The sequence below is a fragment of the Salvelinus namaycush genome, chromosome 24 (assembly GCF_016432855.1).
Source record: "Salvelinus namaycush isolate Seneca chromosome 24, SaNama_1.0, whole genome shotgun sequence".
Taxonomy (NCBI): Eukaryota; Metazoa; Chordata; class Actinopteri; order Salmoniformes; family Salmonidae; genus Salvelinus; species Salvelinus namaycush.
In genome coordinates, this window is record NC_052330.1 from 11,870,068 (window position 1) to 11,894,428 (window position 24,361).

General features: G+C 42.4%; 1 protein-coding gene across 1 annotated transcript in view; it reads left to right on the plus strand.

Annotated features, from left to right (window-relative positions):
• Nucleotides 1-24,361, plus strand: part of LOC120019708 (mannosyl-oligosaccharide 1,2-alpha-mannosidase IA-like) — a 161,787-nt gene that overhangs the window by 28,325 nt on the left and 109,101 nt on the right. Inside the window, exon 2 of the mRNA XM_038963110.1 lies at nucleotides 12,389-12,485. Coding sequence (XP_038819038.1) covers nucleotides 12,389-12,485 — 97 coding nt within the window. The remainder of the gene's footprint in view (nucleotides 1-12,388; nucleotides 12,486-24,361) is intronic.

Below are 24,361 nucleotides of genomic sequence, written 5' to 3' on the forward strand. Positions count from 1 at the left end.
TGCTTGTACAGCTTGCTTGGCCCGTTGTGTCAAGTCACTCTGGTTGAGAGCAGTAGCAACACATTTGCAGTTCTCCATGGCTAACGTTATATATTTTGAAAAAACTCCAGTAGATAGGATTATCTACACATAATGAGCAGCTCATTTTATAAACAGAAGATGCTACATGGCAGACCAATCCGAAACTCATCTCTTGGCATGTCCAGGCCGTTCATTATCTCAGCCAATCATGGCTAGCGGGAAGGTTCCTGTCTTCTTCTGTGGCTAAACCAACTAGGCTTGTAATTTAACAACTTTATTTGTATTTACATTTGGCATACAAGTTTGTTATTAAGGCATATAAATGTTCCAGAAGGCATTTATGCCAAAAATGCAAAAAAATTAAATACATGTTCAAATGCCTCTCCTGTGAAGTCGTGACTTGCGACATACGCCTAGTTTCCTGAAACAAGTCACAGATGATGATTATCTAGTCAAATCTATTTTACATGTAAGTCAACAGTCTGGCACACAATTGGCAGGCAATAGTCCCACAATTTTCTGTTGGGCTAACACTTGAGCGAGTTTTTAGTACCTTTAGGAGGGCTTTGTTGTCAGCACGTCCCTATAGCATAACTTCATCACTGCAGGGCTGAGTCGTCTGTAGAGCATGATGGATGGTATGGATGGTACAGTATGTTTTCCGAGCTGTGCGTTGCTTTCCCACCAACACTAGGCCTCTAGGGCTGTCTTATTTGCATGTAGATGCAGGTGCATAAGGGAGTCGCTGCCCATACCAGTGTGACAGGCGCTGCATGAAGGATCACTGTAATATGTTGTGTACACTCCCTCCGCCTCTCTCTCTCTCGTTCGTTTGTCTCCAGTGGCCAGTGGGGAGAGTTTATGCTACTCTGCAGGGCAATAAATGGGTGTGGGGCATATTTATGTGATGTGTATTTCTTGTTTCTAGTGTTCTACAATGGGCTTCGTTGTTTGACCTGTTTATTCCTTCAGAGCGGGCTGCTGTCTTGCTGTGGGTCAGTAGTGTTGGCGGGGCTTTAAAGAGATGGCAGAGAGATAATGGATGTAGAACAAATAGAGAACAGACACAGCCTGAAACAGGAATGCAATAAAGGGGAATAGCAGGTATAATTACATCATAAGGATACCTGGACCGTTCTGGCCCTCCACTTTGGTGTGAATCCATCTCTATTGAGACACCATGCTTCATCAAAGGGGCTCTCTGAGACTCTCCTGCAGTACCTACTGGTCTCTCCTGGGAGTCTCAGACATTGCACATGAACACGCGCTTTCTGTTCTGTTCTGTGTTTCATTCATTCTTCCACAATTACATTGTCCCCTTCAATTATCTCGCACCTGTTGTTCCTAAACAGCCTTGAATCAGTGTGTGCTTGAATGTGTGTCATGGTGAAAGAATAGGGATAAACATGTTCGTGCAGGGGATAAATGTAGCACAGTACACACACACACACACACACACACACACAAACTAGTGAAAGTCCCTACTCTAAATAAGGTAAACAGATCAAGTGGCTGGTCTCTGTGTGTGTGTGTGTGTGTGTGTGTGGAGCCAGGAGGGAAGCAGCAGAAGTTGTGCCGTGCTGGGAACAGCTTGGGCATGTTGAAGAATGCCATGAAGAGCTTACTGCCTTCCAATCTGGTGAAGACTCTCTAGAAGGCTGTATAGATGATCATCCTGACAAGAGGCTGCAGCCCTGTTTAACCTCTCTTGGGTACGTGAGACGTTGGTGTCCCACCTCTTCAACAGCCAGTGAAACTGCTGGGCGCCAAATTCAAATACAGAAATACTCATTATAAAAATTCATAAAACAAAACATATTTTACATAGGTTTAAAGATTAACTTCTTGTGAATCCAACCACGGTGTCAGATTTTAAAAATGCTTTACGGCGAAAGCATACCTTACGATTATTTGAGAACATAGCCCACTAGACAAATCATTACAAACAGTAACAAGCCAAGTAGAACAGTTACACAAGTCAGAAATAGAGATAAAATTAATCCCTTACCTTTGATGATCTTCATATGGTTGCACTCAGCAGACATTCATTTACTCAATAAATGTTCCTTTTGTTCGATAAAGTCTCTTTTTTATATCCAAAAACCTCAGTTTTGTTCGCGTTTTCTTCAGTAATCCACAGGCTCAAACACAGTCAAAACAGGCAGACAAAAAAATCTACATTGTATCCGTAAAGTTCATAGAAACATGTCAAACGATGTTTATATTCAATCCTCAGGTTGTTTTTAGCCTAAATAATCGATAATATTTCAACCGGACAATAACGTCGTCAATTTAAAAGGTAAACAAGAAAGACACTCTCTCGGTCTCGCGCATGAAAAAGCTCTGTGACACTTTAGGGTCCACTCATTCAGACTGCTCTTACTTCCTAATTTTTCAGAATACAAGCCTGAAACAATTTCTAAAGACTGTTGACTTCTAGTGGAAGGCATAGAAACTGCAATTTGAGTCCTAAGTCAATGGATACTGTAATGGCATTGAATAGAAAACTACAAACCAAAAAGGTTTTTTCCTGCCAAATCAGTTCTGTTATACTCACACTATTTTAACAGTTTTGGAAGCTTTAGAGTGTTTTCTATCCAAATCTAGCAGTTATATGCATATCATATCTTCTGGGCCCGAGAAGCATGCAGTTTAATTTGGGCATGCATTTCATCCAAAATTCCGAATGCTGCCCCCTACCCTGGAGAAGTTAATAGACCTCAGAGTGAAACAATGACACAGATGTTGCTTGTTGCTAAAGACTTGCGCTCCTTCGGACTGGCTTTAACTGCAGTGAAGAGTATAGCTGACGATGAGACCGCGTTGCTTCTTGTGCTCATTCAGCAGCACAATGTTGCGGCCAAGATATCTGTCATTGTGACTGCTATTCGCTCACTTAGTACTATTACGGATGATAAGGGCATTGTTGGAAATGTCATTTTCATTTTAAAGGTGTTTATCTACCTGTGCAAGGTGTACAGATGAATGGATTTAATCAGGAGTAGGTTATGATGTTCTCTATGATGACACAATGCTCAGTAGCTCTTAACATAATAAACTCTGCAGTTGTGGGCCAGATACAGCATGACTCCTTGTGAAGTTGTCAGGAGATGGTGGGAATATTATGAATTAGTGATGCTGGGTGTACTACCTCGTATGAGGCTCCTTGTGGGAACGGGCAAACCGTGTTGAGCAGAGGCACTGAATGTGCATGCGACGCTAGAGAAGAGATTGTAGGGTATGCTCCAGATGTGCAGATCCGTCATGAAAACACGGCGAGACTTTTCCTCGCTTTAAAGTGTCACTAGCCTGATCGTCCAGAGAAAATATCCAGGCACATTCACAGAGTGCCGATGATTGATTTGATTAGATTTCTATGCTCGGCTGCATTTGCATAATAAATGGCGTTGATTTCATCAAATGCACTTATGATGAAAGGATACATGTCCAGTGCTCTAAAGTGTGCGGTTCATTGTGCCGTGCTCCCATGAACTATATCGGAAGTCACCAGCACTCTCTGGAATATTGTATTCAAGTAGTCAAAGAAACAAAGATCTGTATTTTGACGTTCAGAAGAAAGTATGGCTCTTGGTGTTAGTTTTCTCTGGCAATTTCTTCCCGTCCAAGGAGACAAAAGTCTGGAAGAGAATAATTTGCTGGCAGATTTGGGGATATGAGTGTCTTCAGCTCACCTGATTTTCATGAATGTTAACAAGGCTCTAAACTCCCTATTTGACTGGATGGGCCCACACATACACACCAAGACGTTCTGTACAACAGCTGACTTTATATGAGAGCGTTAGCTCAATCAAAAAGACAGTGCAAGTGATTGCTTAGGCCTAATCCTTTGCCAGAGCGTAAATGTGTCCCGACACTGTCACCTCCAATAGCCGGGCGTTCAGATAAGCCTCAACCAGCTAAGAGGATCTTCTCCAACTCCTCTCCTCCAGGGTTAAGGATGGGTATGTTTAGGTCTGTTGCAAGAAAGAGATGGAGGACGGCGGGGGGGAGAGAGCAAAAGAGAGGAGAGAACAACCGCAATAGTAGAGTGATGAAGGACAGAGAGGGAGAGCAGATGAGAGGAAAGACACTATGAGAAAGTGAGTGTAAAAGGCGGAGGCAGTTTGGTTGACAGTAAACGGGAGTTGGCATGGACGTGGTGTCTGTTGACATTGCCTGTAGTTGGGCTCTCTGTCCTGGACAGCTGCTTGTCCTGAGCCCTGGGTTCTGTGCCTGCTGCCGGCACTGTCTGTCTCTGTCTCCCAGTCTGGCGCTCCTCTCCTTCAGAAACCTCCATGGCACAGAGCTCCTCCAAATCCTAGTTCTGCCCTCCTTCACACACAGCTCAGTCATCAATGTGGGATGGGGGGGGGGACTGACGGCAGGGGAGAAGGGAAATGGAAATTTGGCAAACAGATGATTCGTTCCCAGGTCCCCAAACTAGCTGAATTTCCTGGGCTGGTCAGCAAAGAGAAAAGAGGGAAAGATGAGCGCAACATGGAGGACAGGCTAGCAGGCTATCAGGGGATGGAAACGGGGGAGGGGATAGTTTCTAATGATTAGGCCTTTTTATTCCTTTGCTGTTTGAATAGTCACTTATGACTCATGTGATTCACTGACTTTGGTTTTACTCTTCCCCCAAACCCTGTTTTGTCCTCACATGACTCTCCAACCAACCCACATACTGTAGGCCTATAGAAAATAAATCACTCCCTTGGGGCTGGTTTATGAATTAATAGACATCTGTTCCTGATCTGCTCTGTCCCCGCCCTAACCTTTTTTAAAGGCGTGCACACGTCGCACCGAATGGGAATCTAGCGTTTGTCTGCCGATTAGTTCAGTGCTCTGTGTTTTTTAGGGGACTTCCCACTGTACGTCTGATTCTTTTTTCACGCGATTCTACATGTAAAATCAGTGCCCACTCGGTTCACTGTCGGTACACAGCGGTACTGTCGGCCAACAAATGCTATTTGCGTGTCTGAGCCCTGAGAAGAACAACGCACTGAGGGAGGTTAATCCTCTTAAGACCCCAGAGCCCACTATGGCCTGCTCCACCTTTAGGTCCCCTCTGACAGACTCTCCTGCCGAGGCCTAGCCTGGCTCAGCAGGTCGAAGAGTGTCTCTGCTCTGTCAGACCAAACACAGCCGTCCAAGAGCTGTCTTTTGAGCATAGGTGTGTGTTACCTGACAACAATGGTACACCGCTCTGCATCCCAGGGCACCACATAAATGCCACATAGGAGAGCCTTAGTGATATCCCAGCATGCTCTCTGCTCTGCTGCACTGAGAACTCAGTCTTGTTTGTTTCTCACGGCAGAAAGTAACATGTTCTTCCCCCCCGAGCACCCGCTGTCAACTCATTCCAGTGTTGCTGTGACGTCTTTGGACTACACAATGCCGTCGATTAAACAATGGGAGAGCTCCTGCTGCTGATCCTCCCGCCGACAGACCGCATGCAGAGAGTGAGAGAGCCACGAATGACAAGATTACATTTTTGACTCAAACGCTCACATTAAACCCTGACTGGAAAAGCAATTACTGCCTTGTAAATCAGGGAGGCTGGCGCTCCATCTAAGCAGGAGCAGGACTCGCTCTTGGCTGTGCTGGTCCTTGTGCCTCCGTTAGGACCACACTTTGTACCAGGCTTTGTACCGAGGTGCAGAGGACTGAATATTGAGCCGTCGGGATGGAGACCAGTAACCTACAGTGAACAAAAGCATTTCCCATCTGGGAATAGTCCGCCAGAACAGCCTGCTGTTTTTTTTTATTGGAAACTAAATTTTGCACTACTGAATGAGAATCAATATGGCCCGTGTTCAATGCCTCCCATCTCCCCACAACTTCTAATTCAGTTCTGGCAAATGGTTCTGGTTCCAAGTCGCCTAGTTACTAGCTAAACCAACCAACAGAACCACTGGCTTGTATTTGGCACCCTCTCAGCAGGACCAGAGTAAGGTGTGAGCTGTGAGCGCTGGGAGGCTGCGAGGGGGTGGGGCCCAGGGTTTTGGGGTAAATAACACCATAGACTTTTAACTCGATCTGTCTGTCTCTCCCGCTCTCTGTGTGGGAGTCGATAAACTCATCTAATTTCTGGAGGAGAATGCTGGCTGGTATGGGGAGTCCACGCTGTGTTGCAAATGACTTCCCACCAGCATTCTCTACAGGGGGGCCCTCAGACAGAGAGACGAGAAGGGACTATTTGTTTAGGCCTGGGACTGAGTGGAGCTGTTTTCATTTCATTATCAGAGAAATCAGAGTGAGAGGTGCCTTTCATTAACACCATTATGAGCCCCTCTGGAAGTTTCTCCCACAATGTTAAAGGGGAATTTCACCCTGGGGGAATCTGGGCTTGTTTTCATCATGTCATTGCTAGGACAGTGAGATATGTTTCACACATAATTGCCCAGGAGGAAGGCAGGTCAGGGCTTCGCGCATTGAATGATACACCCAATGACGATGCCAGCACCAAGCGGGCAGATGACAAATACGGGTACTAGCTAAGTAAGTTATTTGTCCTGCAAACCACTTAGCTAGCTAACTTTAGTTTATCTACAAAAACTCATTGTGTATTTGCTGGCTAACATACTACTGTGTTACAGTGGGTGGGAAATCAAATAATTTTTCTGTCTGCTAAGTTAGCCAGCTAAACAACTATCGGTAGCCATATCTATGACAAAAAATAGAATAGGTTTTACAATCTGAGATCTTTTCTTTCTTGGTTGTAAAAGCTCTTCTCTTTTTAGTCATAGATATAGCTAGCTACTAAACAGCAAGCTTCAACATTACAACCAACCACCTAAAGCTAGGTTTACAAGCAAAAGTTAGCACATGACTGGAGTTGGCTAGCTGGCTAACTTGTTATGCGCCTGCTAACGTGTAACATCAGCAACTGTAAATAATTTTACTAGCTAGCTAGGTAACATAATTGATGAGGGTTGACATTGGTTATGATTATGACCTTGGATGCATTTAAATCTCACAAAATTATAGGCATGATGCAAGATAGGATTCCAAACAGATGTAAATAACAAGTATTGCATATCCAGCAAGCTAGCTAGCTAAGTTACCTACCAAACATTGAGGAGAAATAATAATACAATAATTTACTGTTATAAATCAAAATCAACTGTAAAAATATTTGCCTAAGCATGCCTGATACACATGGCTGTAGGTAGATACTGTCTGCTTACCTGCCTAGGCTAATTTGTACTGTCTGGTCGAGTTGAGGGTTATGCCATATTTATTTATTTTAGACTAGATATTGTTGTAAATGTAATCTCTGTGCCTGCGCACATGTACAGTTAAAGTCAGAAGTATACATTTTAAAATCAGTTTTTCACAATTCCTGACATTTAATCCTTGTAGAAATTCCCTGTCTTAGGTCAGTTAGGATCACCACTTTATTTTAAGAATGAAATGTCAGAATAATAGTTGATAGAATTATTTCAGCTTTTATTTCTTTCATCACATTCCCAGTGGGTCAGAAGTTTACATACACTCAATTAGTATTTGGTAGCATTGCCTTTAAATTGTTTAATTTGGGTCAAACATTTCGGGTAGCCTTCCACAAGCTTCCCACAATAAGTTTGGTGAATTTTGTCCCATTCCTCCTGACAGAGCTGGTGTAACGTAGTCAGGTTTGTGGGCCTCCTTGCTCTCACACGCTTTTTCAGTTCTTCCCACAAATCTTCTATAGAATTGAGGTCAGGGCTTTGTGAAGGCCACTCCCATACCTTGACTTTGTTGTCCTTAATCAATTTTGCCACAACTTTGGAAGAATGCTTGGGGTCATTGTCCATTTGGAAGACCCATTTGCGACCAAGCTTTAACTTCCTGACTGATGTCTTGAGATGTTGCTTCAATATATCCACATAATTTTCCTACCTCATGATGCCATCTATTTTGTGAAATGCACCAGTCCCTCCTGCAGCAAAGCACCCCCACAACATGATGCTGCCACCCCCGTGCTTCACAGTTGGGATGGTGTTCTTCGGCTTGCAAGCGTCCCCCTTTTTCCTCCAAACATAACGATGGTCATTATGGCCAAACAGTTCTATTTTTGTTTCATCAGACCAGAGGACATTTCTCCAAAAAGTACAATCTTCGTGCCCATGTGCAGTTGCAAACCGTAGTCTGGCATTTTTATGCCGGTTTTGCCGGGGAATTTTGTATTGCGTTTTGAGAATCTGCAGAGAGAATAATGAGGTGCTTGTGTCATTACTGTTTTTGTGTCATTACTGTTGTAGTCTTGCTTTTATACCTTTCAGTGTCCCTTGTTGTTCTCCATAACCGCAAGGTGTGTCCGCTCCCTCATGCTTGTATATTCAAAATGCCCCCACTTTGGGGTATTTTTCAGCAGGACACTGGAATGACTCCAGATAACCTGAGTTTTACTAAAAGAGAAAGGGGTAGACTAAATTGATTACATGGTCTGGAAGGTACACTGTGGTCATCAAGCTACCTCTAATGACCTGTAACCAGAGAACACAAACACTGCCCAATTCATACAAATTGAGCTATCTTTGCCGTCAGCTTGTAAATATTTTGGCCAATTTATCTTCACTAGCTAGGGATTGGAAGCGCATGTTGGTGGAATCAGTTTGTGTACCACCTACAACAAAATACACAACAATACACAATTTAACCAGCCCACTAATTGTATTGATCTCTATTAGACTGGCTAGCTAAGCATACCTAACATGGACATTTCAATATTGTCAGCTTGCTGTTGGTTAACTAGCATCACTAAATTGGCAGTAAGATTGCTAGCCAGCTGAGACTGGCTGAAAACCAACTAAACAACCATAGGCTATGTATACACATTCATGCTACCAACACACAGAGTAAGTTATCTATATCGACAATTCAATTTTTAATGAGTGTTTTCCAGACAAGGGTGAAATAGAGGGCTACCAAATTGAGATGCTTTTTATTTGGTACTATTAGCTAACTTACGTTTGCTAAGGTCAGTCAAAGATAGAACGAATCTCTGGTAGCTAGAATGGTGAAAGATGACACATTTTCACGCTTCTTTTGTAATTAGCACAGCCAGGTACAGAACACCACACGGGTATGATGACAAACGGTGAAAAACAACCTTTTTCAAAATAATCTTGCCTAGAGTACTTTTGAGATTACTGTGTTGGTCGTTCAAAGTATAAAAAAAAAACGTCATTATTCATGTTTGTGGGAACTCCCCCTCTACCTAGCGGGCGGTATCAGCATTCACTATTAATGTCGGACTTTGTGGTTCATTATGAGCAGACCAATACACAGGGAGTCGAAACTTCCCGACTCTACCAAATGAAAATGTGCTAGTTCTAGCTTGTGGTTTGGATAATTGTGATGTTGATGATAAAAACGTAATGTTATTAATATAGTAATGACTATCTGCCGTGACAGAGCCAGGGTGAAATTCCCTTTTTAAGCCTTCATAGTGGGCTTTCCATGATGGACTGATCCAAACACTCTCTCACACTTAGGCTAAACAATTGTGACTGTGAAGGGCAGGCCCGGTCCTGGCTGTTCTGCTGCCCTAGACAAGACATAAAACAATTGCCACCCTACTATACCCCCGTGAAACTAGAATACTCCCAGTAAGAAAAATGACGTTAAAAAGATGTCTAAAATATGTATTTTTCCAGAAGTTTAACTTGGGTTCATTTTCGGTTCTGAATGAAAGGTGAAAATATGTATTTTCTGTACGTTTATAATACTTATTTTCCGGATGTTGAAATCTGGTTTATTTTCGGTTCTGAATTAAAGTTGAAAAGACGTATTATATTAGAGTTATGTAGGGTACATTACATTGTATTGCACTATACTCTACTGTGCTGTACTGGTGTACTAAACTATACTTTACTGTATTGTGCTGTCCAAACATTTGAAACCGATGTCTATAATTGGTTAAGATTTGGTCCGGAAAAATGTTTCGGCCACGTCAAGGCCGGTCCGAATCAAATCTGAACCAAATATAGACGTCTATGTTTGGGCCAAATATAGGCCGGTCCGAACCGAATGTCTGTGGACCTGGAAATCGGGGCCGGACCAGACCAAATCTGAACTTAACATAGACGTCTGTGGATGTTGAAATCAAGGCTGGTCCGTATCGGCAAAAATAACGTCGTTGGTCTGTGCTTACTGGGGTGTAGCCTACAGTGTCGGCCCACAATGGCATTTTCTGAATGCCCATCCATGTGGTAAGCCTACCGTTTGTAAAACAGGCAGTTGCATTGGCTTTATTAGGCCCCATTCCTGTGACTAATCATTTTGTCTATTTAAGCTCTGAATATCAGCTACCTAACTTTATCAGGAGTTATCCCGAGCATATTTGCAATGAGAATCAATGTGTTTACACAGCGGGAAATGCAGAAGTATAGAATCTATAGAATTTTTCGCTATGATCATCTTTTCAAAAATGTACACATTCAAACTTGAAACCACTGAGGTCAGGCTATTTGATCTGAGAAACGTGCATGATTTAAAAAGTATATTTTCATGACTTTGTCATAAATGTGATCTCTACTCCAGCCTGTAGGCTACATAAATGGCCATATACTCTTTCTACCATAGGCTACATGATTTATGTATTTTATATTTATTTTAACAGAATTTTGGTGGAGCACCACAGCGGTGCGTCTCTCCAACAGCACCTTGGTGAGGGGCACTCGGCATGCACAAGCAAAATATTTTGCGCCCCTGCTTTTGAAAAAGTGGGCACTGCTTATCAAGGGGCGTCATCAGCGCTCACCGAAATATTTTATATTCCACTGGGTGAGAGAAATTGTCATTCATTTTGGGCAGAATGTTGTGTACCGGTAGTTTTATATGTTGGAGGTGCGTCTAGGTCAGTTTAGCTCGGAAAATGCCACCCCCCCCATTCTGTCGCTGTAGGCGTGCCGCCTAATCCTTCTAATCCATCTCTGCTCTCTGTCACAGGCAGCAGACTTTTTAACACTCAATTTAATTCCAATCTTTCCACATTTGTGCTCCAATCATTTGTGCATTAGCAACATAATCTCATAATTTGAAATGGTGGTGGTAACCAAGAGAGAACACAGGGGTTGCTCTGGTTTTCACATTGCAGGAAGGGCACACATCATTAATAAACACCTTGACGTTGTGTTTTTCTCCGCTTGATTAAGAATCAGAGAAAGACTTGTCGATCTCAGAAAACGCTCCAGAAAATACTGATCTGTAAACAAATGAGTAGACCTAATCTCTCTGCTTAAGAGGGACCATTATTGTTTCTGTCCATTGACTACCCTTATCCACTTAGATTGTTTTGCTAGTGATTTTCAATAGCCAGCATTGGATTTTGGACCCTCTTTCCCTGTGTGGATCTGACAAGCTGAGAGTCTTGGGGAAAACATTATTTTAATCTCTGTCTGGTCTTCTCATCTTTTGCTCGAGGCGGATTTCAGCTTCAATCTGCCTCTGTATCAACTTTAGAGAATGGCAGCATATTTCTCTCTCTTCTCCTTTACAGCCTAATCCTCCCAACAACAAACACTGGAGGACACACTGGTAATCGCTACCCTGCAGAAGAGAACTGAGATGTGACGGTGCAGAGAGAGAATTCGACACTAGCACTGTGTTGGGGTGCATTGTTAGTGCAGCCAGACAACCCATTACCTTCCAATTTATCATTTCTGGCCTGTTATTTTCCCATATGCAAACTTAGTTGGACGGTATTATAGCCGAAAGTAGTGGGTTTGCAATATTAAATGGGTAACATAATCTCACTGGCACTCAACAAAGTCAACTTTATAGATTGCAGTTTTAAGTGAGTAATATACCTTTTCATTAAAATTTGTAAACTTTGAAAAGCTGTCCTCGTTTTGAACAGTTTTTATCTGCCGCCATCTGGATCGCTTCACCAGGGAGAGGGAACAAACGGGGACATTTAAGGAGGATTAGGTGTAAATTATAGTCTTTGGGACCAAAAATAGATACTGTCAGAAGACACCGATTTGAAGAACAACCTTGTGACGCATGTAGCTTAGAAATTCAGCATGTAAGGTAGAGTATGGATGTCTCTCAGTGGTTAAGTATTTCAAACCAGGTTCACGGAATACGTCAAACTGAGACTTTTTCTTGTGTAATGTCAAGGTCTATTAAATGATTGACAGACTTCCCTGCACAGTTAATATCTGAGGTGACAACAACATGGTGTCCAACATAAAATAGCCTGAAGTCTGTTCCATGTCACAAATACACCCTTATTTAACAAAACAAATACTTTACTGGAAACCTGCCCATAATGACCAAACCACCCAAAGGAAGTGAATCACCCATTATAGATCTGCTAAGACTAAACCTATTTCCCCCCTTGTCCCCCCTCCCCTTCCTCTCCCTTTGCCCACAGATGATGAAGTTTGCCTGGGACAGTTACAAGCGATACGCCTGGGGATCCAATGAGCTGAGGCCTGTCTCTAAGCAAGGCCACTCCAGCAATCTGTTTGGTGAGTATCTGTCCCCATCCCCGTTCAGTCCCGCGGACAGCTGATTCATGCCCGCCTCCCGCTGCCATCAGCCTTGCCCCACAGATTAGGACCAAATTGACCAAAATATAATCACAACAATTTCAAAGATTTTACTGAATTACAGTTCATATAAGGAAATCGGTCAATTGAAATAAATAAATTAGGCCCTAATCTATGGATTTCACATGACTGGGAGTACAGATATGCATCTGTTGGTCACCAAAAAAATGTAATAAAAATAAAGTAGGGGTGTGAATCAGAAAACCAGTCAGTATCTGGTTTTACCACCATCTGCCTCACGTTGCGTGACACATAGAGTTGATCAGGTTGTTGATTGTGGCCTGTGGAATGTTGTCCACTCCTCTTCAATGCCTGTGTGATGTTGCTGGATATTGGCAGGAACTGGAACACACTGTTATACATGTCGATTCAGAGCATCCCAAATGTGCTCAATGGGTTACGTGTCTGGTGAGTATACAGGCCATGGAATAACTGGGACATTTTCAGTTTCCAGGAATTGTGTACAGATCCCTGCAACATGGGGCCGTGCATTATCATTCTGAAACATTAGGTGATGCGGCGGATGAATGACACCACAATGGGCCTCAGGATCTCGTCACGGTATCTCTGTGCATTCAAATTGCCATCAATAAAATGCAATTGTGTTTGTTGTCTGTATCTTATGCCTGGCCATAGAGTAATCCCACCACCACCATGGGACACTCTGTTCACAATGTTGACGTCAGCAAACACGACGCCATACATGTGGTCTGCGGTTGTGAGGACGGTTGGACGTACTGCCAAATTCTCAAAACCGACATTGGAGGTGATTTATGGTAAAGAAATTAACGTGGAGGCGAAAGAAACGCACACCTGTTTAGGTGAGGCGCTGGCTAGCGGAGTAGAACACTTGAAAAATTAAAGGAGAGCCGCACACTCTAGGAGCTCAGATGCAATAATTTAATAACCAACGTTTCGGCAGAGAAGCTGTCTTCATCAGGGTATAATAAGAAATTAACATTCAATTATCTGGCAACAGCTCCAGTGGACATTCCTGCAGTCAGCATGCCAGTTGCGTGCTCCCTCAACTTGACATCTGTAGCATTGTGTTGTGACAAAATTTCACATTTTAGAGTGGCCTTTTATTGCTCCCAGCACAAGGTGCACCTGTGTAACGATCATGCTGTTCAATCTGCTTCTTGATATGCCACACCTGTCAGGTGGATGGATTATCTTGGCAAAGGAGAAATGCTAACTCACAGGGATGTAAACAAATTTGTGTACAAAATTTGGAAAGAAATTAGCTTTTTGTTTGGAACCAACACTTTGCGTTTATATTTTTGTTCAGTGTATTAGTCAATAATCCTGTGGTGCCGGGCCAGGCCGGGGAGAGGAGAGGGTACCTGGAGCACCACCGAGCCTGTTCTACCTCAGTCGGGCTGGGAGGCTCAGACAAAAGGTGCATTGTATCGTCTACTCAAATTGTAATCTTGTTTTGTTAGTGGACGATATCGCTGCTGCTGTAGACGTCTATTGAAGATGTATCGTTAATGGAACTTTTTCTGCCTGGCACAGAGGATTTCATAAAATATATTTGAGTAATAAACCCTTTGTTTACACACGCAGCTTTTTAAGAAACTCTTTTAGTAAACTCTGTAGTAACTGGAGAAAGCTCTTAATAGTTGGTATAGGCTTTGATATGCTTTGATGGAAGCATCTCATGACTGATAGATCCAGATAGACGCACATTGTTCTGTCGTCTCTGAGATTTGGTGCACAGAAGACTGCAATAAGCTATAGATGTTTGGGCCCCCTATGTCTGTGAATCCTATGGCTGCTGGGTATTTGCTGGACGTTAAGAGCGGTTCATTAAGCACTTGTGTGTGTTAAAGGGAGGTAGTTGAGTTAAAGGCAGTGAGGTAGTGTGTTTCTCAAAGTGTTGCTGCTTCCTTTCTTTCACATGTGAGACATACTAGCGAATACTGTATGCTGCTGCATGACTCCTGGGGGAATGGAACGATTGCAGTTTTCTTGTTTATACACACACACACACACACACACACACACACTTAACAACCCCCTCCTGTGTGGTTGGTATTACACTGCATGTCTTGTACCACAGAATGCCCCAAAATTTGTTTTATTAAGATGCAGTACTTGCCAAATGGAAGTGAGCAATGACATGTATTTTTTCCCACCTCTCTCCTCCTTCTCCAGCAAACCACTCAGCACAGCTAGTTCCTCTTACAATGTATTACAAGCCATTTGTTATAGCCATTACTATCATTGAGTTTCATTTTGTGGAGTTAAATTAATACTCCATGTTCGAAGGACCTCACTTCCATTTGCAGATGAAGGATGAGTAATGCTTTGGTTCACCAACCCTGGTCTGTATGCAGTGGGTTGAGGTGGCTTATTCTGGGTGGTATTTAACTAAACTCCTGTTTAATTCACAAAGCTTGAACATTGTTAACATTTTGGGGGAAATAATTTATCATTGGCTTTAATATTTTACTTGCATTAACTGTGATCCATAACTAGTGTGTACATTAAGAAGTTTTCTGTTGAACATAAAACACTGTAAAAACACCAGGAAATCAGATCCAAGTGACTTTGATTTTGGAAATCTGTTCCCAAGTATTCCAATAATAGAGAGACACGTGATTGTATACAAATGTAAGCAGGGTTTGAAATGGTTATATTTCAGTCTGTTTGGGATTATTGTGGTCAAATTGCAGTGTACAAATGATTTATGTTCCGGCCTCCAGACCATCCAAAATTCGGCCCGAGGCTGAATCTAGTTGATGATCCCTGCGTTACAATGTAATACATTTGATCAACTTTATTTGTAGATTTCATTAGTAATAGAGTTATAGTAAGTAATACAGTCCAGTTACAGCTTCTTTTGACAGTAGAAAGTAAATAAAATAATAACAATAATATAACCAATCAGACGGGTGCACAGGTGAGATTATTTGCCATATTCCTAAACAAAAGCACCAGTATATGAACAATTGTAAAGGGTAAATTGCATCAATAAATATTAATAAAACAAAATATAAAAATATTCATTTGGTTCGGCTTGCCATTGTTAACTACACAAGTTGTATGTTGTCCTCAGTGTCTGATTACATACCATTTCCAGCCTTTCATAATAAAATAATTAGACTATTTTTCCAAATTCAGTCATCCTTTTCACCCTCATCATTCAGATAAATCAGTGGTTCCCCTAGGATTTTTTTCAGCAGCAGTGGCTGTTGGCCTATGGCGGTTCTAGTGTAAAGACTTCCTCTATCTTAACACTTCCTCTCCCCTCCCTCTCTTTATGTGGCCTAATTAAATGTAAACAATGAGGATATTTGTTTGGCTCTAATATGATCTCTGTCCAGCTGTAAGTGAGCTCTGGTATGTGATAGGCTGTATGTGGGTGTGCTGTGCTGGATGTTCTGTGACAGTTGGGAGTGGTGTGTTGACAGGCTTGCAGATGGGCCTGATACCCAGGCTGTCTGGGGCTGTCTTACAGAGGTGCTAAATGAGGTGTGGAGGAGAGCTCTCTCTCTCCCCTCTCTCTCGGTCTGTCTCTTTCCATCCTCTCCCCTCTCTGTCTCTCTTTCTATCCCCTCCCCTCTCTCTCTCTAGGTGTTGAACAGCTCTCCTCTGCACCACCGATGACACCAGTCATTTCAGACACAGGCAATATTCCCACACGGAGCTCCCATTCTAATTAAAACATCTCTCTAATATCCCATGAATGTTCTCCAGCCTCACTCATAACTTTCCATTAGGGACAGGAGTTGCATATAACTTTTTGCCAGCGCTCAAATCAAATTTTATTTGTCACATACACATGGTTAGCAGATGTTAATGCGAGTGTAGCGAAATGCTTGTGCTTCTAGTTCCGACAATGCAGTAATAACCAACGAGTAATCTAACCTAACAATTCCACAACTACTACCTTATACACACAAGTGTAAAGGGATAAAGAATATGTACATAAAGATATATGAATGAGATAAATAAAGATATATGAAGATATATGAATGATGGTACAGAACGGCATAGGCAAGATGCAGTAGATGGTATCGAGTACAGTATATACATATGAGATGAGTAATGTAGGGTATGTAAACATAAAAGTGCATAGTTTAAACTGGCTAGTGATACATGTATTACATAAAGATGGCAAGATGCAGTAGATGATATAGAGTACAGTATATACATATACATTATATTAAGTGGCATTGTTTAATGTGGCTAGTGATACATTTTTGATCAATTTCCATCAATTCCATTATTAAAGTGAGCTGGAGTTGAGTCAGTATGCACAGGGCGGGGTCGAGTATGGCACCTCATTTAAAGGCCTTATACAGATTCTTCCTACTTAATCGTTTACTCTCTTGAAATGGTTTCTAACAATTTTGGTGATTAGACTTTCATATTTAACTGAGCATTTCAATCACCCTTGTGTAAATTCTATTTCATTATCAGGGATTTAAGATATGCAAATGCCTGTCTGAGAGAAAGTCCTCTGAATCTGTAATGGCAGATTACTTTGTCTTGGTTTTGGAGCATTTATCAGTCCTTGCCCTTTCCGTATTCCATTTTCAGAGAAATACATTTATTTGCAAGATTTCATCTGAGATTCTACTTTGTTTAGAAGGAAGCCTCATTAACTTGCTTCCATAACACTGGAACAGACAAAGGCAATTATGTTGTCTTCAACGGCGCTTGCCAAGCCTATTTTTATTTTTCCTTTATAACTCCTTTTATGTGCCATTGATTGCAGCACAAGAGCCCCAAAGCTTGACAATAGTACTTTTCTTCAACCTGTTTTCATCACAAGGAAGAAAAAAGACTCTCAACCATGGTCAAAGGTGGCCGGAGAACAAGTACCTTATGAAACATTCATGGCTTTGCGGCATTCTCTTTTAATACAAGTTTCAGCTTTCCCGCTTCTCTCCTGCCTGCCGTCACTACAAGGTTTCAGGAATAGGATTTACCTGCCAAAATTTGATTAACGCCCGTAATTTAGCCAGGTAAGCTGGAAACAATATATACTGTCACTAGCATTTATTCCTGTCACCCACTCTCATAACGGCACACAGTGACGAGCGAAGGGGCGTCCAATGGTTTTCAGCACCACACAGCCCAGCCGGTGCTCCTTCTCTCCACTGTCTGCTGTCTGAGAGGTCACACACACATGTCAATCATCACCCGAGGGCCCTGACAACCACCCCACGCCAAGACTCTTATATCCAGGGGAGAGGGAGAGCCACTTACTAAAACAGGAATATGTACCCGGTGGTGCCTTGGGGGGGGGGGGGGGGGGGGTACTGGTTGAACACACACACACATACTACCTACGCCAAGGATAAACTCAGTCGGCCTCCTATTAATTAAGAAATGGCGGAGCTTTGCATTATTAATCTATGTTAGTGCTTGGTTAATGGGACCTGAGGTATGCATAATACATGGCCTGACATCTGCTCTGCGACGCGCTGTTTACCTGGGAAGACGAGGCCGAGACATTGATGACAGTGTGCTGTTTTTCCTTCTCTATTGGGTTACGGCTGCTCCGCCAGCTGCAGATGCATGCAGGAGCCAGATGGGCCAGACGCATACGCCCTGCTCTGCCTTGCAGGAAGTCGGCCTGGAAGCCAACAACGCTCTAGTTCAGAAAGTAGGCCTAGACTCTGGGCTTTGGGATGCCACTTGTTCAAACGTCTATTGAAGAGTCTTTTCATATGAGACACTGCTGGGAAAGCAACACTTTTTACAGACCCTTCCTTGCAATTAGATTTAGAATATCCCAGAGATTTGACACACTTGCCTACCGTATTGTACCTTATTATTTCTTCAGTTTTTTGTCCTTTTCAGTCCAACCTCATGGTGCATCTGTGATTGTAATCGTACTTGCTACCTGAGTTGATGTGTTAAGACATGTTTTTTGTTGTTTAGACTAGGTCTCCTGTCTCCAGGGTTGGGAAATGAATAATAGAGCCTGGGAATGTTGTCCTAATATAATTGTTGTTATTCGGTCTGATCAATGAAGTCAGTCAAGTCCTGCTGATGTCTTCGTTCCCTCATGGCTTGACTAATTAATAACTACCCTTCGCATGTCTCTTTGTTAATGAGGAAAGTAAATCAAATGGGTTATTTATATTGTGGAGAGAATAAAGGGAATGCATGCAGTTTTTTCCCTAATTGATTTCGTAAGTGATTTCTCACTCGCGACATGAGCATCAAGCCTCTATCAAGTTACATCTAATTAAACCTAGAATTGACAGAGATGAGAGAATGGTTTTGTGCCAAAGTGTTGTTTGGAAATGAGTCTCCTGTAACTGTTCTACTTCCATTGTAGACATTTTAGGCAAAACCTGAGGACTGTGCTCTCTAGAATATGAAATGAAGAATTTTGTCATATAAAGTGTCTGAGTACACTTGTTTTATGCACGTCTATAAAGTAGTTCAGTTATACATGTCGGAATGTTTTTTTTTTTATTGTTAGCTAAATTGTGATCCATAATATTGAGTAATTTGAGTTGTCTGGGGGTAGTTCCAGTACCCGTGTAGTTGGGCAGGAAATCAAAGAAGATTGTTTATGACGAGCCAGAGGAGATGTAGCTATTTTCTGAAGTCCCTCTTCTACTACCCCTTCTATCTGAATTGCTAGATGTATCGAGGCATTTTCCTGTGTTTTTTTGTCATCACACCACTCTCCCTACAGGGGTTGGTAGGCCAGTCGGTAGGAGTGATGGGAAGTTCGGCTCTTTTTACTGTCTCTGATCTTTTCAACTGATTCAGTAAAAAGAATGAATCTTTTGACTTATTTTGTTCATTTGATCCAGTAATGCCCAGAGCATGTAGGACCCAAACGATGAAATACAAAGCCTCTCGTTCATCATAGGGGGCTTATTGGAGCTGTCATTTGTGACTGAGACTTGTACATTGTTTGAAGCACATTTTTAAAATATATATATTTGTGATTGCTCGACATCAAGGATGTGCATCTTTCCCTTTCAAGAGGGTTCGATATGTATATAGATACAGGAATGATACGTTTTAGTTTGAAATGATTTGGTGCGATTCGGTTTGGTTAGAGAACAAATCGATGTGATTTGGTTCGATACGATACTATTTGATGCACTCAAATTTTTTGCAGAAATACATTCATTTTCCGTTCTAAATAAAAAATCTGCTGCTGCTGATGGCGCATATGAGCTGGGCCTCTGTGAACTGAGTCTGTTTGAGCTGGGCCTCTGTGAACTGAGTCTGTTTTGAGCTGGGGTTGTCTGTCTGTGTCTCAACATCACCCACTAATTAACTTGTAATTTTTGCAGATTAAGTGTTTGAGCTAGTTATTTATCATTTACAAATTAGCTATAACATAGCCAATGAAAAAAAAAATATATATATATATACTACCGTTCAAAAGTTTGAGGTCACTTGTTTGTCCTTGTTTTTGAAAGAAAAGCAAAAAAAAGTGTCAATTTAAAATAACATCAAATTGATCAGAAATACAGTGTAGACATTGTTAATGTTGTAAATGACTACTGTAGCTGGAAATGGCTGATTTTTAATGGAATATCTACAGAGGCCCATTATCAGCAACCATCACTCCTGTGTTCCAATGGCATGTTGTGTTAGCTAATCCAAGTTTATCATTTTAAAAGGCTAATTGATCATTAGAAAACCGTTTTGCAATTATGTTAGCACAGCTGAAAACGGTTTCCTGATTAAAGAAGCAATAAAACTGGCCTTCTTTAGACTAGTTGAGTATCTGGAGCATCAGCATTTGTGGTTTCGATTACAGGCTCAAAATGGCCAGAAACAAAGACCTTTCTTCTGAAACTCGTTAACCTTCATTTCTCAGAACAAGAATAGACTATTCCATGCGAGAAATTGCCAAGAAACTGAAGATCTCGTACAACGCTGTGTATTACTCCCTTCACAGAACAGCGCAAACTGTCTCTAACCAGAATAGAAAGAGGAGTGAGAGGCCCCGGTGCACAACTGAGCAAGAGGACAAGTACATTAGTGTCTAGTTTGAGAAACAGATGCCTCACAAGTCCTCAACTGGCAGCTTCATTAAATAGTACCCGCAAAACACCAGTCTCAACATCAACAGTGAAGAGGCGACTCCGGGATGCTGGCCTTCTAGGCAGAGTTGCAAAGAAAAAGCCATATCTCAGACTGGCCAATAAAAAGAAAAGATTAAGATGGGCAAAAGAACACAAGCACTGGACAGAGGAACTGCCTAGAAGGCCAGCATCCCAGAGTCACCTCTTCACTGTTGACGTTGAGACTGGTGTTTTGTGGGTACTATTTAATGAAGCTGCCAGTTGAGGACTTGTGAGACGTCTGTTTCTCAAAAAACTGTTGTCCAAATGTTGTGCTCTATATATATATATATATATATATATATATATATATATATATATATATATATATATATATATATAGCACAACATTGAATTTCATCCCCATCTCAAAACCGAATGGTTTTGGAAGTCTTTATTTTATTTTTAGTAAACAATGTTGTACCTCTTTTTCGCCCCAATTTTGTAGTATCCAATTGGTAGTTAGTCTTGTTCCATCACTGCAACTCCCGTACTGACTCGGGAGAGGCAAAGGTCGATAGCCGGGCGTCCTCCGAAACACAACCCAGCCAAGCAGCACTCCTTCTTGACACAATGCCCCCAGAAGCCAGCCGCACCAATGTGTCAGAGGAAACACACCTGCAACTGTGTCAGCGTGCATTGCGCCCGGCCCAGCACAGGAGTTGCTAGTGCGCGATGGGATAAGAACATCCCTGCCGGCCAAACTCTCCCCTAACCCAGACGAAGTTGGGCCAATTGTGCACCGCCCCATGGGTCTCCCAGGCGGCCGGCTGTGACAGAGCCAGGACTCGAACCCAGAATCTCTAGTGGCACAGCCAGAATTCTCTTGTGCACAGCTAGCACTGTGATGCAGTGCCTTAGACCACTGCGCCACTCGGGAGGCCCCTGTTTGGAAGTTTTTAGAGTGATCTTCTCTTGTGCGCCTCACAAAAAGTGATTGGTGTCCTCGTTATACAGGGTAAGGTTGGTCATTTTTAGATATGATTAAATTATCATATTCACTGATTTTGTTTTAAAGCAAAACTACCAGAAGTATTGCTGATGGTGAACCTGAACAATCAAAATAACATCTATTGTTCAGCAGGTAGGCTATAGCCAGATGAGTTGTCTCCGGTAGCTTCATTTTATTCTGGTAAAACACAATTTTCAATGGCGCATAGATAACAACAAACTAACAAATTACTTAGGTTGTCACAACTAATAAAGCCTAATACCACACAAACCATTTTAGTATTTGAATGCTGAAGGTGCTGCACAGATGGGCAAGATCAGGAACAGGCCGCCGACCTCGCATTGGTCAGCGCACAGTGCGTAGTTTGACTAGGCTACTGATATTGACTGGAGTTGTTTGGCATGCAAAATGACTTGTAGGTCAATGAATGTCATCACAGTTACATGCAGTTCAACACTGAATGAGAGGAAGCATCCTCGGAACATAGAATGTAATATGAGCAACATTTTTGTCAACTGGCGGGTCGTAACGTCTGAATCGATTTTCTGACCGATGCATGCTACATTTGGATCGGTTTCAGGTCTGTGGACCGATGCACTTGTATCTTAAACATTTGAATCGGGACTGAAGCGTGTCAGTGAATTGTTGCATCCCTACTAGTTATACGAATATTTATTGATGGCTCTGAAAGAGGTCTAGTTGCAGCCACAGTTGGACTAGATTGTAAACGGTTCTTGGCAGAATGCAATTGCTTGACTGCCTCGTAGGAGATTAGCACAATATCCTTCAAACTCCAGCAATCCCCCCCCAAACGATTCATTCTCGAGTTCGAGTGTTGAGCAGAGGCAGGCTGTGTATGTTTTGGTTCTACAAAGCTGTGTCAGTCGATTACATTCAATAATCAATGAATTGCATTCATTCTTGCACCATGTGATCAATTATCAGTTCTAAACATATATTTTTCTTCTTTATATGCTGCCTGCAGCCTGATCTATTTGTTTGCGCGCAGATGACAGACAGTTGGTAGTCGGAGCGAGCCGGAGGAGAGCGTATTTAATCCTGCTGTAGAATTCATTGTGGCCAGCCGGTCAAATGACTATAATGAACTATTCACTTGGGAAAACAAATCATTATTCACGAGTCAGTAAAAAGAGTCGTTCAAAAAGAACGAATCGTTCGCGACATGCATATCACTAGTCAGTAGGGAAGTCGGTGTGCTGCTGGCTCTCATAGTGTGTATCAAAGCTGTCATGTCACGATGCAAATAAAATCCCAGTCATGCAGATAGGTCCAGGGGTTCAGCAGTGACCGACACTGTTTTTAGGATTAATAGGTCTCATTGCCCTGAACCAGAGACCAGACGCAATACACTAGCAGTCATAGGGCCAAAGCATCGATACCTTTGTGGTTTGATCAACATTATAAGACTCCTGACATAGAAAAATAATGACTATGTCTGAGTCTTGTTTTAAAGCACAGTAGTAGCAAGCCCTGGTGTGAGCAGAGAAGCCTCTGCCACAGCAGTGCCATGGCTAATTAACCCACAGAGATACAGTATGTATGGACAATCCTCCATCAATTAACATCAATTGCAATAGAAATACCATTGGGGAGAAGAAAAATATTATCTGTCTATTTTTATTCTGCCGGGTTTGATGGGGGAGTTCAAAGAAGTCAACCTCCCTAGCGGATTATGATGTTATGCTATCGTCCAGGTTCTGAGTCGCTGAAAGTAAAACATTCATCAGGCCTCTGAAAAGAGAAGAATAGTGGAGCCAAGTGAGCCTTAGGAGAGTGCACTTCAGCTCTGTACCCCTGTGAGCTAATTTACCACTATGGCTACCGAACCGTGACACACCGTCCAGATCTGAGACTGTGCTCACATTAATTACCCAACAGAATCAAGTGGAGCGCCGTGCCGTGAGTGTGTGAGCGTTATCATTTCGGCAGGGACTCCCGTGTGTGGCTTGGTGGTGATTAAGTGTCTGCTCCCAACAGAGCTCTGGAAATTCAAGAAATAGGCCTAAGTCTTTGCAAATGATGGAACAAGAGGCAGTGATTGCATCTAGATGCGAGAGTGTTTTCTTTCTGTTTGTCTTTGAGCCAGAGGCGTGTTTGATGAAGTGAGCATAACTGTGTGAAAGGATTGTTCATGAATTAGCGATAACACCATCTCAATGTTTGTCAGTCTGATTGTTTTCTCTGATCTGCTCATTTTCTCGGAGCTGACGAATGAGTTGCTACGGCTTACAAACAGATCCATTAGGCAGTGCGCAGAAAAGGCATTGCTTCTCAGCCAGCATTGCTCAGCAAGCTTGTTTTGCTATGACTATTCATTAGCTTTGTGTTCTGCTCTTAGGGATGGCATGACGAAGACAGTCAGGTTGCATGCTGACACCTATGGGCTTTCTGATGAGACTGGAGGGCCCTATTGTCTCCCAGCAGAGGACCCTCGTCTGCCCTCTGCCTGGCTGCTCTGAGATGTGCTTACCAGCAGCTTCTCGCTGAGCGGAACAAGGCTTTCTGCTTCAGCTGTAATCATCAGCGTAATCTTCTCCGATGGAAGCTGTGCTCGTGTCCTGAAGAAAAAGGCTGCAGTGAGAGGAAGCCGCTAGCAGGAAGGAGGGAGAACAAGGGGAGGGAAAGATAAATGGCGACATAGCAGGAACAAGTCTCTGCATTAATCTGGATGATATGAGCTCCAGTATGATTATGATGTGGAGCTACACTAAGAGGATGACAGATCCTTTCCAATTCCTCTGGATTATGCCCGATTGTACTGC